Raw genomic sequence first — 25,143 nt, 5'->3', positions numbered from 1 at the left:
GCATTGATGTACAATTTCACAGTTAAAACATCAAAAGGAGACTAAATGAGACAATATTTATGAAACAGTGCATTTTATTTTTCCCGCACTCACTCCAAAATGCATATTTACATGGCATGCCACATCAATACAGAACTGACTATAGATACATTAACACGTAGAATCTGCTCTGGGAAGTTTTAGGGCAGGAGACTTGTTCCATTAACAACCAACCAGAAAAGAAAATCCAAATGAAGCAAATCAGCCATAGAATAAAACATTTCCTTTTGATCTGGGTGGTTTCAATAGACTTCAAATGTAAAAAATGTCCTGTGTCGCTTGTGTCCATTTTCACGATTCATTTCACAATTGACATGAAAAGCTGGCGTCCCGGTTGATTTAAATGAAAATATTCGACTGCAAATATTATTCGGGTGTCAAAGTGAAGATGGACCATGAGGATGCAAGATCACATTTTGATGGTAAAGAGTGGTAAGAAAAAACAACTCTTGATATACTCCATTATATGTCCAAGTAAGAAATATGTCAAAATACTTAATCTACTGTATATTGCCGCCTATGATGGTGTCTTCGTCTGTTCCACATTGTTTGAGAGGACAATAAAAGAAAAATTGATTCAACCAAGAAAATGTAGGTCCTTAACTGATGTCTGTGATAATGTAGAAAGAACAACCAACGAGGACAAATCTTTCGAGACAGATTCCTTTGGGCCTTCCGGTTTCCTCTGCGTTAGGTTTAACAGTTGGACACACTTATTCCAGCGACATTCAATCCGTTTCCATTCATTCACCCATCCATTCATTCATTCATTCATAAAGGCTCATTCGCGCACGCACACATTCGACCAGTTGCACATGCATCGTCGTTCAGGACAGCTGCGTCAGATCAGACCCCTCCTCTTTTTGTAGTCCTCCAGGTTCAGGGAGCGGCGAGGAGCTCCGTCTTTCACCGGCAAAGCGTTCGAGCTCACGGATAAAGACTTGGCCTCTGTAACGGCACATTATTCACGCGATAATGAATGGTGGTCTAGAAAGTTTTTTTTATATTTTCGAGAAATATCCCAAATCTGCGGAAACGACTATCAAACAAAAAGATGGAGAGGAGAGATGGGTTAAGTACAAGCATGAACTTACCTGCATTAGGAACTTGTAAGTCGATTTTAACGTCAAAATCGTGTACTTTAAACAGGTCTTCTGAGAGGTCCGAGCCGGGTTTGGAGCCATCTTTATCTTTTGCCTTTTCACCCTGGGGGAAAAAATAAATGTATTAAAGCTGCCTGAGCTCCTGTGTAGATGGTACGTTTCAGAAGGACCTAAGTAAAAACCTTCTTACCAGTTTGTTCGAGGTTGAGATATCCAGCTCCGACCCAGAGCCGTATTTCTGATTGAGATGCGCGAGAATAGCAGCGTGGACTGAAGGATCTCTGGCCTACAAAACAAAAAAACAATATTATTAATTTGAAGAACAATTTACTAGAAATAGTCAGAAGACGTGATGGTAAATCTTACGTTAGACACCATTGTGGGTTTGCACTGTCTTCTTGTGAAAGGGTCCATCTGCTGGTTTTTGCTGTTCTGTCCCTCCAACTAAAACCACAATAATTTACAACTTTACACCAGTTGCTTTATTATGAATATATTACAAAAAAAAAAACTAAACTTACCACTAGAGCCTTTTCAGATTCAACAATATTCCAGCTCCTGTTTCGCTGATTGATGTAGCTAAATAAACATAGTCTTATTTTAATCATTGCTAAGTGATAACCAATTTAGTTTTAATTACAATAACAGAATAGTATAGTTATAGTCGTCATCGTATGGAGCAGACCTGATGGCGGAGATGTTCTTGGTTCGTTGCCTGTCGAGCGCCTCGGCTCTTTCCTCCAGCTCGTTCAGTTCATCCTGGATCCCTTTGGCTTTGTCGCCGTCTCCACTCTCTTCTGCCATGGCCTGGTATCAAAAAGACAATTAAATACGCATTATTCAATTCAATTACATTGTATGGACCAATTTCACATTATAACTGTATCCCGGGGCTTCTCAGTATTGTAATATTGCTTACCTTATCTTTCAGCAACTGCGTTTTCTTCATGGCGTAATTTGGAGGTGCTTTTCTAAATCTGTCCTTCTCTTTTACAATCTACAAAACAGTTAGTTGTCGTTTGTTAATAATTCAGTTATAATTGGTTGGCTAAAGCGCTTTGCATAAATAATCATGTTCAAAAGTATAAACATGATCCTCCTTACATCTTCTATGTCTTTGTCGTTAAATTTATAATTCATGGCTTCTTTGATAGACTGCTCTTTTTTGGTGATTTCGTCAAGTGTTGGTACTTGCATCCCAGCAGCAATCATCTTCAAAAACAAATGAAGATGTTAATTGTAGTAACTTCACAAGAATAACTTGTTTTCTTTATAAAGCACTTACAGCCTCTTTCCACTTCATGAACTCGTTTTCTGTGAATTCCTGATTTGATACAAACTCAAGTCTGAACACCCGCGAGTCGCCGCCATGCCTGGAAGAGAGATCCAAGATTATATAAAACAAATACATTTCCACTATTAAGTGACTTAAGATTAGTGTTGTCAAAAGTATAGAAAATCGGACACTAATCAATATTAACTTATTATACGTATTGAAACTTGATACTCATTTGAACCGGTATCATTAATTTTCCTGAACAGTTTTACAATGATCTTGAGCTTTATCAGCACAACGGTTACATAAAGAAAGTACCAGTACATTATTTTGTGCTGAAAATTACAGTCTATTGTCTAAAAAAATGCAATTTTTTCATTATCCCTGTGGTATTGAAATTTGTATTAGAGTTTCAAGCCAATTCCTATAAAAAAAAAAAAAAAATTCTAGCATATACACACCTTAACTGTAGACCCTTGTTTGTTCGCGTCGTCCCGAGTTGGTACACTTTTGCCGTTTCTACCACATCCACAATTTCAGCCACCTTTAGACAGCAAAGTTAAACATCAGCAAAGTTAAACATCAACTTAACTTAAAAAGTCTTGCTACTTGGTACGCAGGAGCACGCGTTGTAGCTCACCCTGTACACCGGTTTACTGCTGCTGTTGCCGATGCCTATTCGGACAAAGCAGCCTGTGACGGTTTTGGCGAAGAACGGCATGTGGCACCAGCGCTCCAGTTTGTGTCTCGACAACCGGACCTTGTTCAGCTCATCCGGGAGTGACACGGGCTGCGACTTTGGTGGGGTCTCCTCTTTCCTGTGGACAAACGATGAAACAGTCAAATATAACTTTTACAAGAGCCTAAGTATAGCATAGTATCTTTCATTTTTATCGGTAGGCAAGTCCAGGTTTAGGAACAGATTTAGCCGATTTTGGGTATCATGGTTTATAGAATTATTTAATCCTGGTTCAGACCGGACCCCGTCATTGTATCTTGTGCTGTTTTAATCACTATTTACTATTCGCTTTTCTATCATTTAGTTAAGATTGGGCTTTCAACATTCTGTAGTTTTGGGCAGCAACTTGAAAAGATTTCAGTAGTCGACGATTAAAATACATTTTTAAACAAATATAGGCTGAAATATGGTGACTAGATAGAAAAGATTTACGAATTAAGTGTATCATTTATGAAAATCAGAAATTCGGATCATCTTTGTGATAATTTTGCACGTTTATACTTTTAGTCTAATTAAGATTAGTCATGATTTAGACACTCACGTTTCCAAATCAGTTTATAAATCGTATTATTGATGATTATGAAATAAATGTATAAAAAAGGTTCTCACTCGTCGTCGGAAAAGGAAGAAGATCGTGAGCTGCGGTCACTTTTTACAGAGGATTTATCGTCGTCTTCCTCCTCCTCCTCTTCATCGTCTGAATACACTTCACTCGTCTTCAGAGGCTCGCGTTTGGCCAACAGTTCAGCTGCTCACAGTAAGAACACACGTCACGATATTTACGTCGACACACACACACACACAAAACAACAACAAGCAGCTCGAGGTACACACCCGTTTTGTTTTTCTTCTTCTCTCGCTCGGCCTTCAGCTCCTCCATGGCCTGGGATTTCTTGTCGAGTTTTTCGTCACGTTTGGATCGTCTTTCTTTGTTGTGTGACATGACCTACACAGAGCACAATACATGTTATTTTTTTAGCCTGGTCCCACTCCTCTGTGAGTTTACATTTATTCTACATTCAAAGCATAATGTTCCAGACGTACCACTTGTCTGTCGCTGTCTTGAACCTGAGATAATTTCCGTTTTTCTTGTTCTTCTTCTTGCTTCTTTTTCTTCTCCTCTTTTTCTTTTTTCTTTGCCGTCTTTAGCTTCTTTTTTATTTCAAACCTGGACAAAAATACACATACAAAAACATGCACACAACATAAACCCATAGAAATAAATAGAAACTAATACATTATTTTCGATAAATTTAGACAATTAGACAATACATTTTTCACCAGAATAAATTTTTCACAAAAGTGTTGTGCATCTGTATTTTTTGTTTTGACTGTCACAATACACATTTTTTAAACTTAATATCGATACAACATAAACGTTGGGACTCGATAATGATTTCAAAAACCATCGCCATGACTGAATTAATGTTATCAAAACAACAGATGTTTTTTACATGATCGTCTGCTCTAAAACTCATTCTGATCAAAACTACTCAGTAAACGACTGGGTTTCGTTCTATTTTAGTAATTATTTTTTCAGTATCAATTGCAGTTCAAATGAGTGCCTAGACTCACCGCCTCTTCAGCACTTCTCGTTTTTCGATTCGGTTGAACAGCTCCTGCTCTCTCTCCTTCTCCGTCATCTGCTCTAGTCTGGCTCTGTCCTCCGCGTCGCCCATAAGGTCGTCGTCGTAACCGTCCCGGAAAACATCGTCCTCCGAGGAGTCCGAGTCCGAGCTGGAGGAAGAACTGTTGCTCTCCGAATCGGACACCTCGCCTGCAGGAGGAGAGAATCAGTTAATCAGTTAGTACAAAATATTGAAATATAATGCGTGTTAGTGAGGAACTGACTAGAAGTTCAACTGAAAATGCATTGATGATCCAACAACAGAAACATCTCCATGATCTGACCATTGGTCTGCTCCAAAAGGAATCAACAAGACCACAAGATTGTAGGAGTTCATGCAGAAACAACTATTTATATGAAAAAGGAATAATAAATGGAACTTTTGCTTGTAACAGACTTTCCAAATCTCTATCCAACACGCTCCATAGCTTCTGTCTGCTGTTCACACAAATGTTTATCATAAAGAGAAAAAATGATAAAGACTTACTGGTAGACTATGACACCGTCAACTTTATTCACACAATATAGTATTTAATCATGGACTATTGGAGGAGTGTGTTAGGGGAACAGACGGATCAAAATGTAGAGCATGTATTGATTGCCTGTCATGGTTATACAAACGTATGATTTTGTCACACAACAGAATGTGATAATGCAAAAGGTGGTGTAATACAACCAAATATAAAAATGTCAACATTAAAAAAGGCTGTGGTATGAGTGCAAAGCGGGACATTTAAACAAAAGGTACGAGGGCAGATAAAGGCATGAGAGGCTGAGTCACCTAATCACAGAAGGAGACCCACACTACATCACACCCTTCTGCTGTAATCTGCACCTTCATTACCTAAATCGTGTGTCATTACATGACAAAACATTTGCTCCTAATCCCCTCCCGGTCCTTCATTTGTCCAGACTTAGGACAAAAATAAACTAAATGGATATATAAACATAAAAATACCTTCTTCTGGTGCTGAACTTTCGGCTGAACTGTCCCCATTTGAGCTGCCGGACGCTGTGGCTTTGTGAACCTTCTTCTTTGTGGCCGTCTTCTTTTCAGACCCTTTTCCTGGCTTGATTTTCTTTTTACCTTTGGTGCCTCCAACTGTCCACTGGAAAACAAAGAACATACTCATGTTATTGCAGGTCACAAAATCTCGGATCTCCTGTTGAGCTGTCAGTCTGTGCCAGTTTTACACAGACTGGGAAAAGGATTTTGGGTGAGTGATGTGACGGTGGGATTTATCCAGTTTCCCGAATAGACATTCCTCTGTAAGATCATCACATTCAAGTCTGCATGGTTCAGTCTGGTCTCGATCATGCGGTACCAGGTGTCCAACGTCGGAGGTGTCCAGCAAAGTGCATAACAACAAACAGTGCAGCTGTTTACGTGAGTAGGAGAAAAACGTAAGCACGCAAAATTGTCCTGTATTGATTATTTTATAACCTATAATTTGTGTTATTTCCTTGAAGGTTGTTTATCATGATTACCTCGTCCATATGGGGATAGTAACACAACTGTTACGATTCTGGACATTTACAGAATGCACCAAACCATGCCACACCCTCAATTTGCTTATCACACCTCTTATTTAGAATTCCACGGCCTGTGCTGTCAGCAACTGCGCTGACGCAATATGTGACAAAATGAGCTCCGCAACGCCCAAGTTAACGCTAAGACCAGGGCAAATACTGCCCCATGATAAATACAAGCATCAAATCACCATCTCCTCTCAAACATGCTTATGTCCGTGCAACGTGCTCGACACAGATTTGACAACATGCAGCGTCAGATACTATTATCTGCACTTCAAACTTCCTCCTCTGTGTTTATGTGAGAGCAGAGCGCTGGGCAAGGGCAGAGAAGGCGCTGCAGGAACACACACATACATGGACACACATGTGCGTGCACACGCACACATGGACACTGAGGGATGGAGGGACAAAGCGTGTGCACGGACAAAGCAGACGGTTGTCAACAGTGTGTAAGTGCTTCCAACAAATAGATCTGACAAAACATCTCAACAAAAGTACTGTAAAGATGCAGAAACACTTGTTTATGCAGTAAAGAAGCATTTGGAATGTGATAAGTACAGGCTAAATTCATCAAGCAGCTCACCTCATATGAAGAAGATGTAGCCTAAATGTATATAATATATGAGAGCCTATATTAAGCCCTATATGAAATAACAAATGCCATGAACTCAATTAGGCCACAGTTGTGCAAATCACCTATTATTGTTTTCAATAATTAAAAGACTTTGGTTTTTGTTACCAAAGTGAGAATAATTACATTAATTTTAAGAATTGTGAAAGAATTGTGGTAAATGGAATTGTTGGTCCTGAATCATCACTTCTTAATGATAAAGTTTTTTTTTTCTCTTATTTGTGTATAGGTGTAGCAACACAAGCCACCTTTGCATATCATCAAATAGGGCTAGATCATTATCGTCTAACTATGGGCCGTTGCAAATGTAATGGTTTTCCTTGTAAAATGATGGGCATTTTGAATCATATTTGCTGTTATACCTCATCGTCGCTGTCGGACGTCTCAGAGTCTGTGGAAGCTGCAGGTTTGCTAACTGGCTCGTCCTGCTCTCCAGAATCCACCCTCTTTCTTTTGGCCAAGGTCAACAGCTCCTACAAGAAACAAAACAGAGTCACATTTAGACATAATATAATATAAAAGGGACATTGATAGAATTTGGACAATGTATAATAATATGGACTAAAACTAGCAACAACAAAATAAACACATCACTTTCAAGGACATGCTTTAAAAAACAAATGGTAATATTTCAGCTTGGGTTGTTGAGTCATGTTTAATACATTTTATTTTCTCCTTGTGTTGCAAAATATTTTAACTAAAACGTAAAGCTAGAATGTGGAGCACTGACATAAAAACACCACCATGAAAACTACATGTGCACATTCCTTTTGGTTTGGTCTGTAAAAGTGCATGAAAGATTTAGACATTTTATGCCCACTATTTATATAGGTTAGCCAATCAAATTGGTTTATTTAATAAATCTCTGTGCGTACGAAGATATGGTCGCCACCAGCTTTAAGTGACCTTGAATGCACAAAGTACAGACGTCGATTGCATATGAAACTTGTGTAGCCTGTACTGATGAATACTATGTGTCTCTTGATTTTTCACTGGTGCATAAATAATAATGTAACACACAAGAATGTAACATGCATTTGCTCTAACCTTGGAATTTATAGTGATATGAACAATATGGTCTATATTAAGACTGGTGCCATTACAGTAGAAGTTTGTGTGATTTTGGAAAAAAAATATTCAAGATTTTTCTGACAACCATGGATGGCTGTTCATAATTTAAACATGTCCAGAGGCATAAACATTTTGCAGAAAGACTGACGTATAAACCAACAGTGCACAAATCCTGTGCAACATGTTTGTAGAGTGAACTACCGGGTTAGTACATTTTATACAGACTAAAACTGTATATTTTCTCATTTGCAGAGGAAATGATTAAACTTGAATTGCAGTCATTGCGATTTGCACTTGCAATTATTAACATTGTGATTCTGATTCAAATGCAATATATCTTGCAGCCCAAGTACATAAAAAAGCTCTATGAGCCATGCAGGAATCTAATTAAGAAAGAAAAGCTGCACACAGGGAGGATTTAAAATATGTGTGATTATCAATAGCACTGTAAGATATCTATAAGCAATGATTGACAGAAAAAAAAAAACACACACAAATAAATGTTTTAAATTAAAAAAAATATTTCAGCTCAAACTCTCAATGTAATGCATTGTATATTGTAAGCTTCTCAGTCAAAACTCGTGTGTTAACTCTAGGGGAGTGATGTCACCAGTGCACCACACCTACATATTACTGTAAAATACATCTAATTTGATTAAATTGACATTCTACACAAATATTTGCCATTAGTCTTTAAGCAGGACAAATAGTATTGAGTGTGTGCGTGCATCTCATCCGTGCGTGTTTTGTCAACAACAACAACAGAAATAGACTTCATCTCCGCACCCTGACGTCACTGTGTGGATATAAGGTACAACCCCACGTTAAATCAAGACGGTCTCTACCTCGGCTCCCGATTACTGTGTCAAAACATGCACAAAACCCGTGTACTTGCGGAGTTATAAACGCTAAACTAGCTGCAGATACGCTGTTTCACGCCGTAGTAAACAGAAACAGTGCATTGTCGCGACATTTTCGTGGCAACATAATACTCCGTGGTTTCTGCGTTACCGCGATCTGTAACCTTAGCATTAGCATAACTACGTTTCGCTGATTTTGGGAGAATGTAATGCACGGTCGCCAAATAAACTAAAATTGAATCCTGCTTCAACCGCGCGCAATGTCACATTTTTCTCAAGTTATGCGTCACAAATACATTTTATGTTACTTAGATGCGTTTACTGGAGCGAGGCCAAACAATTAGCACGCGTTAGCATAGAAACACAGTGTTGACAACTTAAAACCCGGGCCAGTTAGAGTAAGAGTAAGAAATACGCTGACCTACCTGATCTAAATTGTCGTCACTGGCACTATCCTCAGAGTCTGAGTCAATCACGACACGACCTTTCCGCTTTTTTACGTTCACCATGATTAGCTGGCAGGCTAAACTGCTAGCTACCCCAGTGTCGTCTAATGTTTGAGGCTAGCTGTTAGCATCAGCCTCTGCAGCGGCTACACAAAGGCGCTACTGGGCATGCGCGCTCGACCTGCTTGTTTTTGTCCTCTTCTTCTAGCCCAGATTTGCGAATCAACACCAGACATTTTGTAAACACTACCATCTATTGTATAATTTATCCAAAGTATATAAGTTATGTTGTCTGGTACAGTAAGTTTAGATATTTTACCTAAATAACCTAAATAACCTAATTTTGATCTATCTGACCCTGGACATAATTATGTGCATGTTTACATACTCCATGCATTTCAATCAAGTACAACCTCACAAGAAACCCCCTGGCTGCAACACCTACAGTTTGATAATAAGCTATTATAGGAATACCCAAGATGTTGGTAGTCCTCAGTTATTTTTTACATTTTTATATATTTTATAGTGTAACATTTCTCTAACATGATTAGAAGTTTATTTGACAGTACCAGACTTTTATGTTTTGTCCTTTCAATAACATTAACTTCAAGCTATAGATCGAACTAGCGCACTCAAAATTCCGATGGTCACTAGACCAGTCAATATAGACCACAATGCATTGCGCGAGTCAGAAAAACACGACTGAATGAAGCAGAAGAGCTGTTAAAATGCACTGTTGTAGTGAGCTCAGTTTCCAAATTGCTCTGTGATTGAGTGCACTATAAATCATGCTAAATAGTGCAGGACTATGTAGTGAATGAGGGGTAAGGGGACAAGTGTGGATATTCGGACGCAACCATAGTCCATCCAACATGTCCTAGAGGAATTTTCCAGGAAGGTGTCCAGGTAACCCACCTCAGCTGGCTCTTCTTGATGTGAAGGACCAGTAGCTCTATTCCAAGCCCTTTCTAAGTGTCTGAGCTCATCACCATTATGTCCAAGGAAGTTCTCAGTCAACCTGCCACAGTTTGTGTAGGATCTTTTCATTTTGGTTAGGGCAGAGCTTCTCAAACCTTTTCTGGCATGCCCCCTTGGTAAAAAAGAGAGAATCCACTCCTCTGGGACGGTGCAAAATTGGTGCTTCACTAGTGTAAATACAGTGTTTCAAGGAGAGGACTTCTTGTAACTGGTTATTTCCACAACAGGTCCATGACTGTCACACAAACGGTTATCTACCTACTGTAGTTGTACGTCTCCAAAGCATGTGTTTCAGACTACACCAAGTAAAAGAGGGAAAAATTGAGATAAAGAGAGAGAGATAGTGAGAATATTCGTCACACAAACTGCTTTGTTGTTGTTTTATAGCAGTTGATATCCAAATGTTACATTACCGCCAGAATTTATTCCTTAGACTTTATTCCAGCTGGCCTTCTTCTTCTTCTTCTTCTTCTTCTTTTGTGTTTTATGGCAGTTGGTATCCAAGTGTTACATTACCGCCAGACTTTATTCCTTAGACTTTATTCCAGCTGGCTGGACTTGTACCACTACGTTTACGTTTCAATGTCTTCAAAGCCCATGGAGTCAAAGCGGAAAGGAATTGAATGCACACGCATTATTTTTTTAAGGTATAGCGTAAAACACATACTTTGAAGATGTACAGCTACAGTAGGTGGTGATAAATGCTCCTTTTCTTCTTCTCCTTTGGCGTTATATGGCAGTTGGTATCCAAGTGTTACATTACCGCCACCCTCTGTAGTTTAGACTTTAGACTTTATTCTTTAGACTTTATTCTTCAGACTTTATTCTTCAGACTTTATTCTTTAGACTTTATTCTTCAGACTTTATTCTTCAGACTTTATTCTTCTTCAGAGGAGGAGAGGAGAAACAGGAGGGACAGATGAGAGACAGGAGAAACGGAGGAGAGACAGAAGAGGGACAGATGAGAGACAGCGAAGGGGCAGAGGAGAATCAGGAGGGACAGAGGAGAGACAGAGGAGGGACAGAGGCTGGCTGACCCACTCCTCCGCTGCTCTCTTGTATTTGCTGAAAACACGTTTGTCACGCGGCCCCCTTGGCATTTTTTTGAGGGGCCGTGGCTGCAGAGCCGCGGCGCGGTCAAATGGCCCAGCAGTTTCAGGAACTGCGGCACTGCCATATAGCCTCATGGCTAACCCTAACCCTAACCCTAACCCTAACCCTAACCCTAACCCTAACCCTGACCCTAACCTTAACCCGGCGCGGTCAAATAGCGCAGCAGTTTCAGGAGCCGCGGCACAAAATAACATGGCAGTTTCGGCCGCGCGCCGCGGCTCTGTAGACACTTCCTTTCTGAGGCGTGAAAATGTACATGGCCTGCAAAATAAAATAGAAAAAGTAAGAGAGAGGGCCGGTGAAATGAAAGGGCTAATGATATATTAACCAAAAGCAATTATGCCTTAATAGCTTTGAAATTAGTGGGCAGATGAATAGTTTATTTTCCATCTCACTCTAGTCTGAATGAAATATTTGTTTTTTCTTCTGGATTTGGAACTTTGTCGGACGATACACGCATGCGCAGTGGCTTCTCGTGTCCATCCGCGCAGCGCTGCTTGAGAATGGCGGCTCTTTTGGAATCGGTTCTGCTCAACAAAGTGGACATAAACGTGGTCCTGGGCTGGCTCAAAAGCAGTGAGGTGAGTGCGATGCGTTTCAGGACAGTGTAGGCTAGTCATCAGCAGTGTAATCCTCTTTATAAAACCTTCTGTCTGAGATGTCATGGCCCTCAGCTGATTGTAAACAAACTTTTAGCGACACGGCTAGCGAAAGTGCTAATCCATATGCACGGGGCACGGTTTGCTGTCAGACAAACCTGATGGTGTGCGTCCCGAAACGGATCAAATCACCTCTAAAGCACCACTTAATGTGAAGAAACCTTCCGATAAGGATGTATGTTGGTGTATATATGTAGATTAAGTCATTCATACCCAGTATACCGTTATTGGGTTGTTTTGATCCATATTAAATATTTCCAGGCTGTAATTTTATGATTTATTTATTTGTATTGTCTTACTTTTCCACACAATATCCAAGACATATTGATAACATTAAAGTCCAGAATCAGAATAACTTTTTAACTTTTGTTACACACAGCTGACCACTAGAAGCAATTGAGTAAAAATATTGGTGTCCCAGTAAAAGGATAAACTAATCAAACTTAACCCCCAGCTTATTGTTCCTGTTCTATAGGGCAAATTATGCCCAGGACTCCCCTGCAAAAGAGATTCTTAATCTCAATGGGACTTTCCTGTTTAAATAAAGGGCAATAAATAAATAATGTCCACTCCCCCCCCTTGTTTCTACGTTTTTCACTAACAATATGAATCATTTATTTTAGGAAGGAGACAAGCAGCCGATCACCTACAGTGATGTTGCCGTCCACAGACAAGAATTCATCCCTTTTCTTTTGAACTTTCTGAGAGAGCAAAGCAGCCAAGCGCTCACCCATGGCCCAGCCACGCCTGCCAAAACCCCCAGCCGCCCCAGACCTCCTGCACACTCTCAGAGCTTCTCGGAGCGGAGAGGTGCCAGGTCTTCAGGCGGAGGTGGTTCCCGAAATGCCAGTCGTGTCCAATTGTTTTCCCCTGCTTCATCTATATCTCCAGGAGGTGATACAGATACTATGGGCCAACCTGGATCTCACTGTTTGAGTGGTGTTAGTGCCTTCAGTAGCCCCTGTCTCTCAACGGGACGGAGTCCTGCCTCGAGGCCCTCTGGTTCGGACCGACGCCCCCCACAGAGAATGAGTTTGGGGGATTTCATGGTTTCGCCTACTGAGCATCAGCAGAGCCCTAATTTGCACTCGCAGAAAGCAAGGAAGAGGAGTGGTGGGTTTGCAACAGGGGGCAGACATGGGCGCGGCGGAGGAGGACAGAGCGATGACTCTGGGAGATGGGACAGTGGAGGGCGCAGGTCTGGTAGAGGAGGAAGTAGCCATGCAAGGACACATGAGTCACCTCCAACTGTGGAACAACTGAACTTCAATAATTTGGATGATTTCCCTCCAGTCGGGTCACCTATTTCACCTGCGTGAGTAAAACCCCTTCAGTAATTCAATTCAGTTAGATTTATTGACAGTATACATGTATGTATGTATATTACATCAAAAAATATAAATGCAAAAAATGTATTTAGTTTCTTGAATTGAAGCCTCATGCGTTACCTGTTATACAGTACCTGTATACTGGTAAATGTATCCAGTATATTTATTAATAGTAATAATTTTATATATATATTTTATTATTATTATTATTATTATATATGTATATATATATATATATATATATATATATATATATATATATTATATATATATAATTAGATATATTATTATATGTATATATAAATATATATTATTATATATATATATATATATATAATTAGATATATTATTATATGTATATATAAATATATATTATTATATATATATATATATATTGTGTGTGTGTGTGTGTATAATATAGATATAATTGAGAGTTTTTCCCACTTCCCTTCATTTAGTCAAGTAATTGATGCACAGGATATGCCTTTAGTCAACCAAGAATGTCTTGAGTTGACTACAGCCCTATTAATAAAGACCATTGCCAAATCTCCATCTTCTCAAAATTTGTCTGATGTTTCAGTTCAGCAAAGCCATCTAGAAGAATAAACCCAACGCCAGTGAGTGCAGAGCGGCCCCACTCCAAACCAAAGACGTGTTTTACCTCAACACCTTTTAGTAATACCTCTAGTCCCCCAATAGAGGCTCCGGAGGGGTCTTTGGCAGCAGGCAGTCCACTTAGCCTTCAAGAAGAAAGAGAGTTACTAAAGAGGGAAAAGTAAGGGCTTATTCATATTTTTCATAGCAAAATATGTGACTGCAACATCAATTTATATTGATTACTGTTGTATTTGATAATCTAGGACAAAGCGTGCCCAACTGGTGTGCTCTCCTCTGCCTTTGGATCCCATCACACCGACTAAATCTGCAATAAAGATTGGGTCTGGGTCCAAAATCACTCCTGAGCTGCAGACGCAGTGTCCTGAACCGTCCAAAGTCACTTACTGCACAGAACTGGACCACTTAGCAACGCTCTACTGCACCTGCATCTCTCGTAAGTGAACACAAGATGGCAATATTCTTCTATACAAGTATAACTGTATCTTTTGGTTGAGTTAAAGAAAAAACATATTTTTTTCTTTTCTTTTTACGTAAAATAAAATAATTATTAAAAAGTGTGCAATAGGTGTTAATACATTTTCTTGTCCCATAGAAAACTTGGTACCAAACATTTTCCTGGAGCTGTTTTTTGTGGTGCAGTTGCTGACATCTCGTTCAACTCACAATCACAATGACAACGAACAGGATAGTTTATGTGCAATGAATACAGGTTTTTACAGGACAATTTTAAATCATAGTTACCATTCATTTGTAACAACTATTATATACTCTCCCCTTATGTTATCCTTTTTGTCTTTTATTCCAGATGTTTTGGAACGATGCTATCTAAAACAAGTTCACAATTGTGTGTATTTTGCTGTCAAAGTATTGGAGAATCAATTCAAGTAAGTATTTATATTTGTCTAACCATAGACTACTCACTTTACCCCCTGTTGTAAACTTAATCCTTTTTTGTTTCAGCTTGGTGGTGCACTTGGACAAATGTACGTTGCGTTTGCTGGCAGATAATGAAAGGGTTGCATCTTTCTCTCCGGACCTCAGGGACCGACTGGCACAGGCCCAGGACAAAAGTACAGCCAAGGTAACATTGGTGACTGATTATTTTGGAAGTCCTCATAGGATTTTATATAGCTACTGTAAACTCTACCATTATTAATATGCCTATACATTGTTTTTTTTGCAGCTTTCTCCTTCAGCGTCCACTTTCATCCACTCGGTCCCATTTGAACCTGCAACAGACAATCGTTCCAACTTCGGCAGTGACAAAGCTTTTCATACATTCAAAAAACAGAGGTGCTTGGAGTTTTTACTATTATCTCCCCATCAAATTGGCATAAGTTTACATAAATATATGTGTTTTCCAGAGATATTTTTTATGAAATCCTTCGAGAATGGGAGGACTTTCACAAAGAACCAGGCTGGAGCTTTGATGCTGCTCTCGGGAATCGTATCAGGCTAGTGTCAATATTACTTAATTCTACTTAAGGCCTTTCCATTTAATATTTTCTTATGTCTTTAGGGGAATGATGAATCAGCTGAACTCTGCGGGGAATCACTCACACTTTGCTCGCCTTTTCCTCAAGCAACTTATTCAGGTTAACAATACTTACAGTTCAGCTTCCTGCATTTGCCCAAGAGAAACATGCATAAATGTCTTAACATATTAATACAAGGCTTAAGGTTAATAATGTTAATAATGTATATTTTAGATGTGTAAAGGCCCGCGCGGGAACAGTTCCCCCGGCGACACCCCTGACTCAGACCTGCTGGGGATGCTGGGAGCGGACAGCCTGGGGAGACTGAAGCGCCTGGAGGAGCGTCTTATCCAGCCTCAAACCGTGAGCGGGCCCTGTCCCCCTCCCTCGTTCCCAGGACATCAGGAATTCTTCAGGGATTTTCTGCAGACGGCCAGCTGGTAAGATTCAATCAGACTATCAAGAAAAACATCACATTTACATCTTATACTTGTTCTATGTTTCCACTGCGTTCATTTGTGTGTGTGGTGTATAATGCCCCCTTTTAAATATCACCCTGCCTCTGTGGTGTTTGGATGCGTCAATAAACTGGGAAGAAGCTCTTGTGTTGCATGAAACACGCATTATGACACGTAGGCCCTATTAGGCAGCATTTTTATTAGAGTTTCTTAGCATTTTTTCAAATTCTGGTGTGTTGCTGGTCTCGCTCCATCCCTCCCCCGCTGCTCTGGAGCAAGGACGAGGGGAGGAGCCGTCACCGGGGGCACACATGGCACGGACACACACATGCGTGGTACACACACGCACACAGAGAGCAGGAGACTTATGTGAGACTACAATGAGGCAGAGGACAGATGAACAGAATACGTTAGTTGGTCTAATCCCTTTACGCCGTGGTTTGGTTTGTCGTGTTATTTGCCGCAAAGAAAAGCTATTGTGGTAAAACGGATACAACTTGTCACTGTCAAAGGGCCAGAACCCCATTCAGTGTGAATAGATTATTAAATTCAATAGAGAAGTTATTTTTATTTTCTCTTTGCCTCACTTTTAAGTTTAATGTGTAAATACTGCAATAAGAGGGCATAGATAACAATTTATGCCCCCCCCACCCATTCACCCCTTAACACTAGAGGAAACACTGCATATAGTATGCAGTAGCACAAGGCTGTCCATAAAGTGCTGCACATATTGAAATGTAATCACTGAAAAAACTTTGCATTAGTAAACAGCAGAAGCTGCACGATATAAGACCAAATAAAAATAATAAGAAACATAACAAAATGCAATTATGTTAAAAGAATGGATCTAAAGTAATACATTTGCATCAAATAAAAAAATGTATTCATAATATTGGTGGCAACCACAGAGATGGACCTGGTTGTTTTTATTCATATTTGGCGTTCAGTTCATAAAATGTGCATGACATGGTAATACAGCTTTAACGTATTTTATATATGTATTATTTGTGCCTCTAGCTGTCAGCTTAACCAGCACCTTCAGGACAGCCTGTGTCAGCAGCTGCTGCAGTTAGAACAAGTTTCAATTCAGAGTCCTTCAGTGTCGAGTGGAATAGAGGAGGAAGAGCAAGAGGAGGAGGAGGAGGATGGAGACATGGAGCAACAAGTATGAGCATTTCAATTATTCACTGTGGAGATGGTGTATATGCAGCACAATGCAACAACTGAATGGATAAACACATAATTGGAGCAGTTACTCTCTCAAACTTTGAATATTTTCTGTGCTTGTTCAAAAGCAGTGGTAAAGACTTATGTTTCCTTTTCTCGTCATTGAAAATGGGAAAATTGTAATTTGAATGCACCCTGCCTTGTAAAATTACCTTAATTTTAATTTACTTCACGTACAAATTGTGCTCGTCAAATACATTTGCATTGCCTAATAAAACTTGTAATATTAACTATGTACAACTGTATTTGCCAAGTAACACTCCTGTTTCTCTTGTCAGGATGAGAAGCAGCGGTTCAGTTCGGTGTTGCTTCACGCTCGTCTTCTGGCTAAATTTCTAGGATTCATTACCTTTTTGCCTTATCAAATATCTGAAAAGCCATCCAGGGAAATACAAGCGACGGCAATCGCACTGCGCAGCAAGGTGATCAAAAATACACATTGTAAACATCCTACCAATCCAGACAGTCTTTGTGAAATGTTTTGTTTTTGCCTGACAGTGTGCCCCAGCTCTGGATGTGTGTGCCTTGCTCAATAACAGCATAAGGATGAGGCGCACCATTCTGACTGTCCCGTGGCTGGTGGAGTTTCTGTCCATGTTAGACTTTGTGGCCCCTCTGCTCCTTTGCTTTAGAAAAGTCCTGGGCACATTGCTTCTTCTATACAGGTGTGTCTTATTATAACAATATACCGTGTACACTCACTTTGAAAACCAGTTAACAATCTACACTTTCACCGGGATAACATTTTAGCCAAGTTTTAAACAATGCAGCTGAGCAAAACTATATGATTTAATAGATTTTAATTAGAGCTTTCAATGTTGACCTGTGAACTCATCCGATTAATCAAAGAAAGTTGAATTTTAAATGTGGATACAGTAGATTTGTGAAATAAATATTTTAATTTTGGCCCAGGGTTTGAAAATATGTGGAAAAAAATTCAAATATAAAGGCCTAAATTAAAATCTGCATGCGATGTGATTTAATCATGATTCATCAAATATAAAATGTGTAATTAATCTGAACAATTTACAATATAATCTAAGTTTGCAGTAGTCTTTGTTATAAATTAAGTTCTTCTAATTGTGAAGGTGTTCTTGGTTGTTATTTTAATAAGCTTTAGTTGTATTACTTCATTTTTACACCTTCAAAAACCTTTAAAAAGTCTTTAATCCCAGAATTTATTGTATTTTCCTCCTTTTCCCACCTGTTCTTAAAAGCCCTAACTTTTGCACAATACTGTATATCATCAGACTTGAATACAGAGGCAGCTCACTTGACCTATTTTTGTTGTTGTTTTTCCAGGAGAATGCTGCTTGGAAAAGGTGGAGACGTGTGTTACTTGAATAAGCTGCTTTTGGTGTCTGTGTTGGGCTGGCTTTTCCAGGTGAGGAAGTCAATACCATATATTTATCATTTATTTTACTGTCAAAATTGGCCTTCTTCTACATTTTTTCTAAATGTAGATCCCAGTTATCCCAGAAGACATTTTCTTTACTAATGAGTTTACTGAGGTGGCCCAGTTGGATAACAGTTCCTCGAGTACTGGAGGACTTGTAAGTAAAGTCATTATTAGTAGTATCACTTCTATTATTATTACTAATTCTTTATCTTAGGACTGTATACCGTTGGTGAACCATCAGCTGCTGTACACATGTTGTCCATTCCTTGGTAAGTCATTTTTGTGGATTTTTTTTAGATCGATTTGTGCAATATCGGCTAACATTTTTTGCGGTCGTTTGAATCTGCAGGGGAATTTCGTAAACTGCTAGCTGCCTTTGTCTCCGGAAGCACAGCCAAAAGTGGAGGAATTATCCGAAAAATCACACCCACTTCAGCAGAGCCTCGAAACACGGCATCCGCAAACAGGTCCCAACAGAAACTACTGGTGAGAGAGCTTGATAAATTATTTAAATGTGGATGTATTTGTTAAACGTATGCATTGCTTGTTAAATATTAATACAACGTTACATATTTTCTGCATAGCTGGACCTGGAGCAAGCCTTCTTCCACAACCAGCCGCCGTCTCTGCGCCGCACCGTGGAGTTCGTAGCCGAGAGGGTTGGATCTAACGCAGTCAAGCACATGAAGTTAGTATGAACCGGCCAGTCAAAAATGATTCAGTACTTTGTTCATATGGCAAAACAACTTCAGTTTTGATGCCCATTTGGTAGCAGTTCACAACTTTTTCTCCTCATGACGCAAACAGGGCGACATTGGTGAGGGAGCTGGTGGAGAAGGGTGAGAAGATGCTCAAAGATGGACTGCAGTCTCCAAACTCGAGCACGTCAAAACTGAATGACTCCATCTGCGCTCAGCTGTGTGAGGCGGGTCTAGAGGCTTTGGAGAGAGCCACCAGGTATAGAGATTTTATATACTATTATTTTTTACTACTGGGATAACTTTTATCTATGAGGGATCTGCTACCTGTCTGTCTGAATGCAGCTGTCATTGCTTTGCCTTGAAAAAGTGTTTTTATTGCTAAGAAATACCATCCACAGATCTGGCTACTGGCTATGACTTGAGGGTGTCTTCTGCTTGTCTCAATGGATATGTAGGGGAACATTGCAGACAAAGCAATAACGTTTCCATGGAGTCAAGCAAGTGGCACCAGAAACAGTAACACCTTAAAGGGCCTAAGACTTGTTTTTAGGATTTTCTGATTTTTACTTTATTTGGTGTATTTATACCTGTAAAGTGCATATACTGATTGTATTACACCCAACGAGTAGCTATTTGTGGAGAAAAGTAGAAAAATCTGTTGAAAATTACAGGAAGTTTATGCATAATTTACACAAAAGAAACATATTTCGACCCTTTAACCATTAATTCAACAAAATAAAGGTGCTCTCATATTTTTGTTTGTCAAAGAAAACCAAAAAGTTATTATTATTATTTTTTTTGCACAGTCAGTGGTTGCTTGGTAATTTCCTAGTGTGATTCATCGAAGTCAAATTATAAAACATTGTTGTTAAAAAAATTCTATAATTTCATTGTACTAAAATGTAAAATATATTTAACTGCATTTTAGTTCAATGAGTTGTCCAACGTGTCAGAGGCACTTAAACATTTAACCATTGGCTATAACTGTATCTGACAAGCACATCTTGATTGATAAAGCAATTTTGGGAGGTTCAAATCCAAAACTGAAAAAAAAAAAAAGCTATAAAGAATCCTTGAACGGTAATTTATGGTCTGTGAAAATGTGAAAGTAAACATTGTATTAGATTTGCAATTGTATTAGATTAGATTTTCAATGCTCATTTGCCTTTAGAAAACAATTCCTGTACGGCGTCTTACCCCTGCATTATTTTACCCCTGTGATCTTTACAGATTTTGCTCAGAAAAAAGTCCTGAAGCCATAAGAATACTTTTGCCAGAGGAGACGTCGCCTGCTGTGAGTTCAGCAAGTTTCAACCAAAACTTTTTTGAAAGAGCCTATGACACATCGTTTTAAGACAACTAAAGCTGTGACATGAAAAGACTAAAGCTGTTTCTTCACTCTGTTGTGTCTGGCTGCACAGGTCTTTGCCACATCTGAGAGCATCACCAAACGACTCGCTACAGAGAAGGCCTGCAGCTGGCTGGCAGCCAACATCACAGGTGCCTAATTAAACCTCTTTGGGTTGTGTTTAAACTTACATGGCAGCCTTTTCTTCATTTAACTGCCGAGCTATTGAAGATGTAAAGCAAAAGACGTGTGTAGCAATTAAAACAAATTGTGTTTATACAAAATGGTTATCAATACCAAATTGTTTAACATTTTCTGGTCAGGGAAAAATTAACGAGTAGTAGGGCTGCACAAAATATTTAAAAAAATGAATGTTCTTCAAAGTTACAAAGTTTTGTACAGACTACGAAAACGTTTTGAAGCCGCTCAGAGAAAGGGTGCGTTTTGACTTGTTGGTGCACATGAACATTGAACATTTCCTGCTGCACATGGAATAAAACTTTCTTTATTCAGCGCTATCAGTCGTCATTAAGAAAATAAAAGCATTAAATCCAAATAAATAACACAATAAATCATAAAAACAGTAAATAGACAGACGTTTGAAACAATAAAATAAGACGATACGATAAAATAAATAAAGGCAATTAGAGGAAGAAATAATAATGATTAAAGACACAGAAGTCCGCAAAATCTGTAATATAATGTATCTATAATATAGTATAATCTTCAATAAAGGTACTGCATTGAGATCAAATGCAGTATGAATAGTTGTTTGCATCACCCAGTTTTAATAAATACAATCAGTAATGTGTTTTTCTCTTTTAAAAAACACTTATAAAAAGGTTCTGTGTTTAAAAAAAAAAAGCTTTTCAATATCCTGCAACCCAAAGACACTAACGATAATGTATTTTGTGTGGCTTTTTTCTCAGCTCTCATCAGGCGAGAGTGGAAGACTAAATACGACCGTGTGGTGAAATCCCTCGGTGCAGATGTAGATTCTGCTGCAGATGAATTGGCCACTCACGGAAAGCTCACGACCCCCAAACGAAAACCGGCCAACGAGAGAGTGGCCACGTGTGGTCCTCACTGCACCCACGACGTCCCGCTGCACTCGGACGTTATGATAGAAATTAAGGTTAGTGTGGCTGCCAAAATAAGTCCTTCGATGTTGTGGCGTTTTAATTCTGTCTAAGGATTTACCTGCAGAAGCGTCAAGAGGAGATTTTCACATTTACATTTTATTAGATTAGATACATTTCAAAAACCCAAGACTTTCAAAAGATTGCACTCTTTTGTAGCACTATTCCTCTTATTTATTTTGATTGTCGCTTTTTTCAGCTCATGTCCATTTGGCAATAACAAGCATTTCCTGGTCAAACATTAACATATTTCAAAACGGTGTAGTATTCCAAACCTAACTCTCAAAATGTTTTTAGTCTGTTTTTTATCCACATTTTTGCCCTTCTTTGCGTAATCGCTTGGTTAAAACTACTGTAATAAAGGTGTAGTCCTCTTTTAGACCTAATCTAGAACTGGTATAGTCTTGTAATAGACCTGGTTTAGCTCTTTTATGGTGGGAAACGTTGAAGAGTCATTAGTCTAAACAATGTATACTAAAATTACTTTGGTTTTAGTATTGAAAAGGTACTAGAAATACCATTTCGTTTACCATAAAATCAGTAATTATAATGTATCGATATTCCGTTCGCAAGCATTTTTAGGTTGATGAATAAATAACCTTTTGCCTCTTTCTTATGCTAATAATATGCACTTTTCCTGTTGCTGTGCAGGAGTGGCTGAGTATCGCGGTGGGTCCCAGGACTGACGCGGAGCTGCCAACCGTGCTTCAGCTTTCCACTCTGCTAAACAAAGTTGGAGAGACACTTGGATGCAAAAAGGTGGCTGAAATACACAGAAGGACAGAGCAACAGAGTGTTTATTAATTGGTGCCGGTTTTGATTTGAATCGCTCTCATTTCTTGTTATCGCCTGCCTCAGTTCTCCACGGCGCTGTCAGAGCAGATGTTGCTGAACTCCACCGTCCTTCTGGCCTGCAAACTGGGTAAAACCACAGCACTTTCACTTCAGGTCCCAGGAATACATTTGATCTGACCTCTTAGATTATTTTAGGGGTGAGCAATATGATTATGTCAAATCAAATTGCCATAATATTGTCGCTGTGGCAATCTTCCAATTCCAATTATATATATTGTTATTTAGTTCTATTTTTCATTAGATGCAACTCTTTACAAACACACACAACAGATAGATTTCCTCTATTTTCCTCCTTGGTCAGCCTTAAAGATGCTCTGTGTATCTTTTCAGGTAAAGGTCCATCACTTGTCTTATGAAGATGTTATTGCTTTGCCTGGATTGTTCTATAGTATGGTTTGCATTTATTCAATTAGGCGTTTTTAATTGCTCAAAAATATCATGGAGAACATGCATTCCAGTGTAAATATAAACTGGACCACTCATTTTGGAGACTCGGGTGGAATTTTAGAATCCCGAGTTAGAAAATCCAACACTGCTGCAGCCTGTTTGAAATGAAAGTCTAAAGTATTTACTATACCTTTTTATTTTTCCATTAATTGCCCACAACTGTCCACCTGCTGCCTGAAGCTGCTGCTCCTCTGCAGTTATAACTTGAATGGGTTCACACTGGGATTGTCTCATTTTAATTGGTTCCTACTGTTTATCTCGTTTTAAGCCTTCTACATACTATTCTACATACAGTAACTGAACATTGTATTCTGGCATGACAACGCAGAAAACAAAACTTCGAGGTCTGAACTCTGTGGACAACTGTAACAAGTATTATAGTTTATTTAAGTGCACCTTTAAATAAGCTAAAACTCTTAGCAAACATGATTAATAATACAATCAGAATAGTTACCTAAACTCTATGTTTTTTTCCCTACTGCACCTAACTAGCAATTCTCTGTAGTGTACCCATACGTACTTTGCATTTTTTTTTTAACTTAAATAAAATACCCGCAAAACTGACAGACCTTATTTTTATTGCATTTAGATTGTTATTTGCACATTATGCATCGAATGTTTTTGTGTTGCTTTTGAACAAGTCGGCTAAACAAACATGCTTTCCCCCTCGTCCAGTCTCCTCTGAGCTGCCTGTCCTCTCGGCCCTTCTGGAGTCGGGGACAGGTCCAGGTCCAGGTCCAGGTCCGGGGTCAGAGTCTCCTGTCAGGGCCTTGTTGGAGTGTTTTGGTGAACTGTGGGAGCGGGACGCGTGCTCCTCCGCCCCCCTCCACCTGCTCTTCTCGCCACTCACTGTCAGCGCCGTGCTCCAGGCCTCTGACACTCAGGTACGTCTGCCAATGCCGCTCACTGTCAGACTTCAGATTCAACTGTGGAAAAGTCTTGGACAGGTTCTAGGAAAGGACAAGACCAAAGTTTAAAAAAAAATCCCAATACACTGCTATGTATGCAAAAGAATAGATTATACTAAAAAAGATGTTGCAAACTTTAGATCCCACAAACGTTTGTTAGCCATTAAACCATGATTTGTTCTTATAAGTTCGTAGTAATTAAGTACAATTCAGATTTTATATTTGTATTAGAGAACTCTCCTATGATCTGGATCAACTCCATAATATAGTTTTTCCTGCAACAAAAAAGTGCAAATAAAGAGCTTGCCCGATCTTTAACACTGAACCTTTTTTTAGTGGAACAACTACTTATTTCTGGTCCGAAATGTTGTTGATCGAGGGATTTTGAGTGACGACGAGGTGCTCTGTCATTGGAAGATGCTCACAAAACTTTCCTTGCCAAGTGTAAGTTTTCTTAATGCATTGCTCAAAAAAATGTATTGTTTCTAATAATGTTGTTTTACAATTTAGGAGCTCATGGAGAAATTTCAACTACAATCTCAAAGTGTAAAGCTGCCAGAGCTGCAGAGCCACATGGAGCTGCTGCAGGTCTCTCATCAGGCAGTAGAGGGCGCTACATGACAACAGTAAATACTACCTTTTCAAGCTCTTAGGTCACTTTGATGGTCATGTTTTGGTTTTGGTTTCAATTGTTGCTTGTTTTATTCAAGCTACTGCCTAGACACTTAAGTGAACCACCACTGCTACTTTGATAACTTAAAGCTCTAGTCATTGCCAATAGGTTAAAACTGTGAATGTTACATGTTATCACATTTTAAATCTTAAACGTTTGTCTACCTGTTCCTGTTTTACATATTATTCCAAAAGACAAGCCACAAAGACAAAAATAGACTCTAGGCATTATAACCATATGTGAAAATGTAAAAGAATTTGGTTAAATTTTTAAAAAAGAGAAATAGTTTTAGAAAAACACTTTTCACTCACTGCCTTTGACCGTCACGACTAGTGAATAATGCACGTTTCATGAATGTGAGAGGGCATTTGTGATGTTTTTTGTTCATGTTGAACAAGCATATGTCTGCTCCTTTTAATAATTGTTTAATTTTATGTCATTACAAGTTATGATGATGATAATAAAGACTAAAGAGATATTTATGTCTATTCA

The 25,143-nt window shown here is 39.0% G+C and overlaps 2 protein-coding genes across 3 annotated transcripts; one reads left to right on the top strand and one right to left on the bottom strand.

Annotated features, from left to right (window-relative positions):
• Positions 1-56: 56 nt before the first annotated feature.
• On the bottom strand, positions 57-9,594 carry rtf1 (RTF1 homolog, Paf1/RNA polymerase II complex component). 2 transcript variants are annotated; one of them, XM_072458208.1, is made up of 19 exons: positions 9,305-9,594; positions 7,311-7,421; positions 6,901-6,921; positions 5,743-5,893; positions 4,733-4,934; positions 4,202-4,325; positions 3,992-4,103; positions 3,767-3,905; positions 3,059-3,236; positions 2,880-2,962; positions 2,428-2,515; positions 2,247-2,354; positions 2,062-2,139; positions 1,828-1,949; positions 1,664-1,721; positions 1,509-1,586; positions 1,333-1,428; positions 1,134-1,245; positions 57-987 (listed from the first exon to the last, which is right to left on the bottom strand). In XM_072458208.1, exons 1-19 carry the CDS (start codon positions 9,386-9,388, stop codon positions 881-883), a joined length of 2,052 nt encoding a protein of 683 aa, XP_072314309.1. In that variant the 5' UTR covers positions 9,389-9,594; the 3' UTR covers positions 57-880. The 2 variants fall into 2 exon arrangements, with proteins under 2 accessions (XP_072314309.1, XP_072314310.1); XM_072458209.1 differs by lacking the exon at positions 6,901-6,921.
• Positions 9,595-11,730: 2,136 nt separating this feature from the next.
• Positions 11,731-25,143, top strand: cdan1 (codanin 1). Its single transcript, XM_072457642.1, has 28 exons — positions 11,731-11,997; positions 12,699-13,390; positions 13,984-14,178; positions 14,264-14,454; positions 14,614-14,730; positions 14,827-14,905; positions 14,982-15,102; positions 15,205-15,314; positions 15,386-15,475; positions 15,541-15,616; positions 15,731-15,936; positions 16,972-17,119; positions 17,460-17,603; positions 17,680-17,846; positions 18,484-18,565; positions 18,645-18,734; positions 18,795-18,849; positions 18,930-19,066; positions 19,165-19,268; positions 19,388-19,537; positions 20,512-20,575; positions 20,703-20,781; positions 21,559-21,764; positions 22,420-22,527; positions 22,627-22,690; positions 23,746-23,954; positions 24,315-24,422; positions 24,489-25,143. The coding sequence occupies exons 1-28, from the start codon at positions 11,875-11,877 to the stop codon at positions 24,597-24,599; spliced, it is 4,026 nt and encodes a 1,341-aa protein (XP_072313743.1). The 5' UTR covers positions 11,731-11,874; the 3' UTR covers positions 24,600-25,143.

This window comes from Eucyclogobius newberryi, unplaced genomic scaffold (genome assembly GCF_026437365.1).
Source record: "Eucyclogobius newberryi isolate DKJ021-1_F unplaced genomic scaffold, fEucNew1.0.hap1 SCAF_21, whole genome shotgun sequence".
NCBI classification, from domain to species: Eukaryota; Metazoa; Chordata; class Actinopteri; order Gobiiformes; family Gobiidae; genus Eucyclogobius; species Eucyclogobius newberryi.
This window is presented reverse-complemented; position numbering and strand designations above follow the sequence as displayed.

Bases quoted from the DNA above. Each gene is read 5' to 3' on its own strand.
- cdan1 (XM_072457642.1), top strand. From the start codon at position 11,875: ATGCGCAGTGGCTTCTCGTGTCCATCCGCGCAGCGCTGCTTGAGAATG. The intron at 14,455-14,613 runs GTAAGTGAACAC...CTTGTCCCATAG, and splicing joins CTACTGCACCTGCATCTCTC to AAAACTTGGTACCAAACATT. The intron at 15,617-15,730 runs GTTAACAATACT...TGTATATTTTAG, and splicing joins TCCTCAAGCAACTTATTCAG to ATGTGTAAAGGCCCGCGCGG.
- rtf1 (XM_072458208.1), bottom strand. From the start codon at position 9,388: ATGGTGAACGTAAAAAAGCGGAAAGGTCGTGTCGTGATTGACTCAGAC. The intron at 2,516-2,879 runs GTGTGTATATGC...TCTCTCTTCCAG, and splicing joins AACAAGGGTCTACAGTTAAG to GCATGGCGGCGACTCGCGGG. The intron at 1,429-1,508 runs GTAAGATTTACC...TTTGTTTTGTAG, and splicing joins AACCCACAATGGTGTCTAAC to GCCAGAGATCCTTCAGTCCA.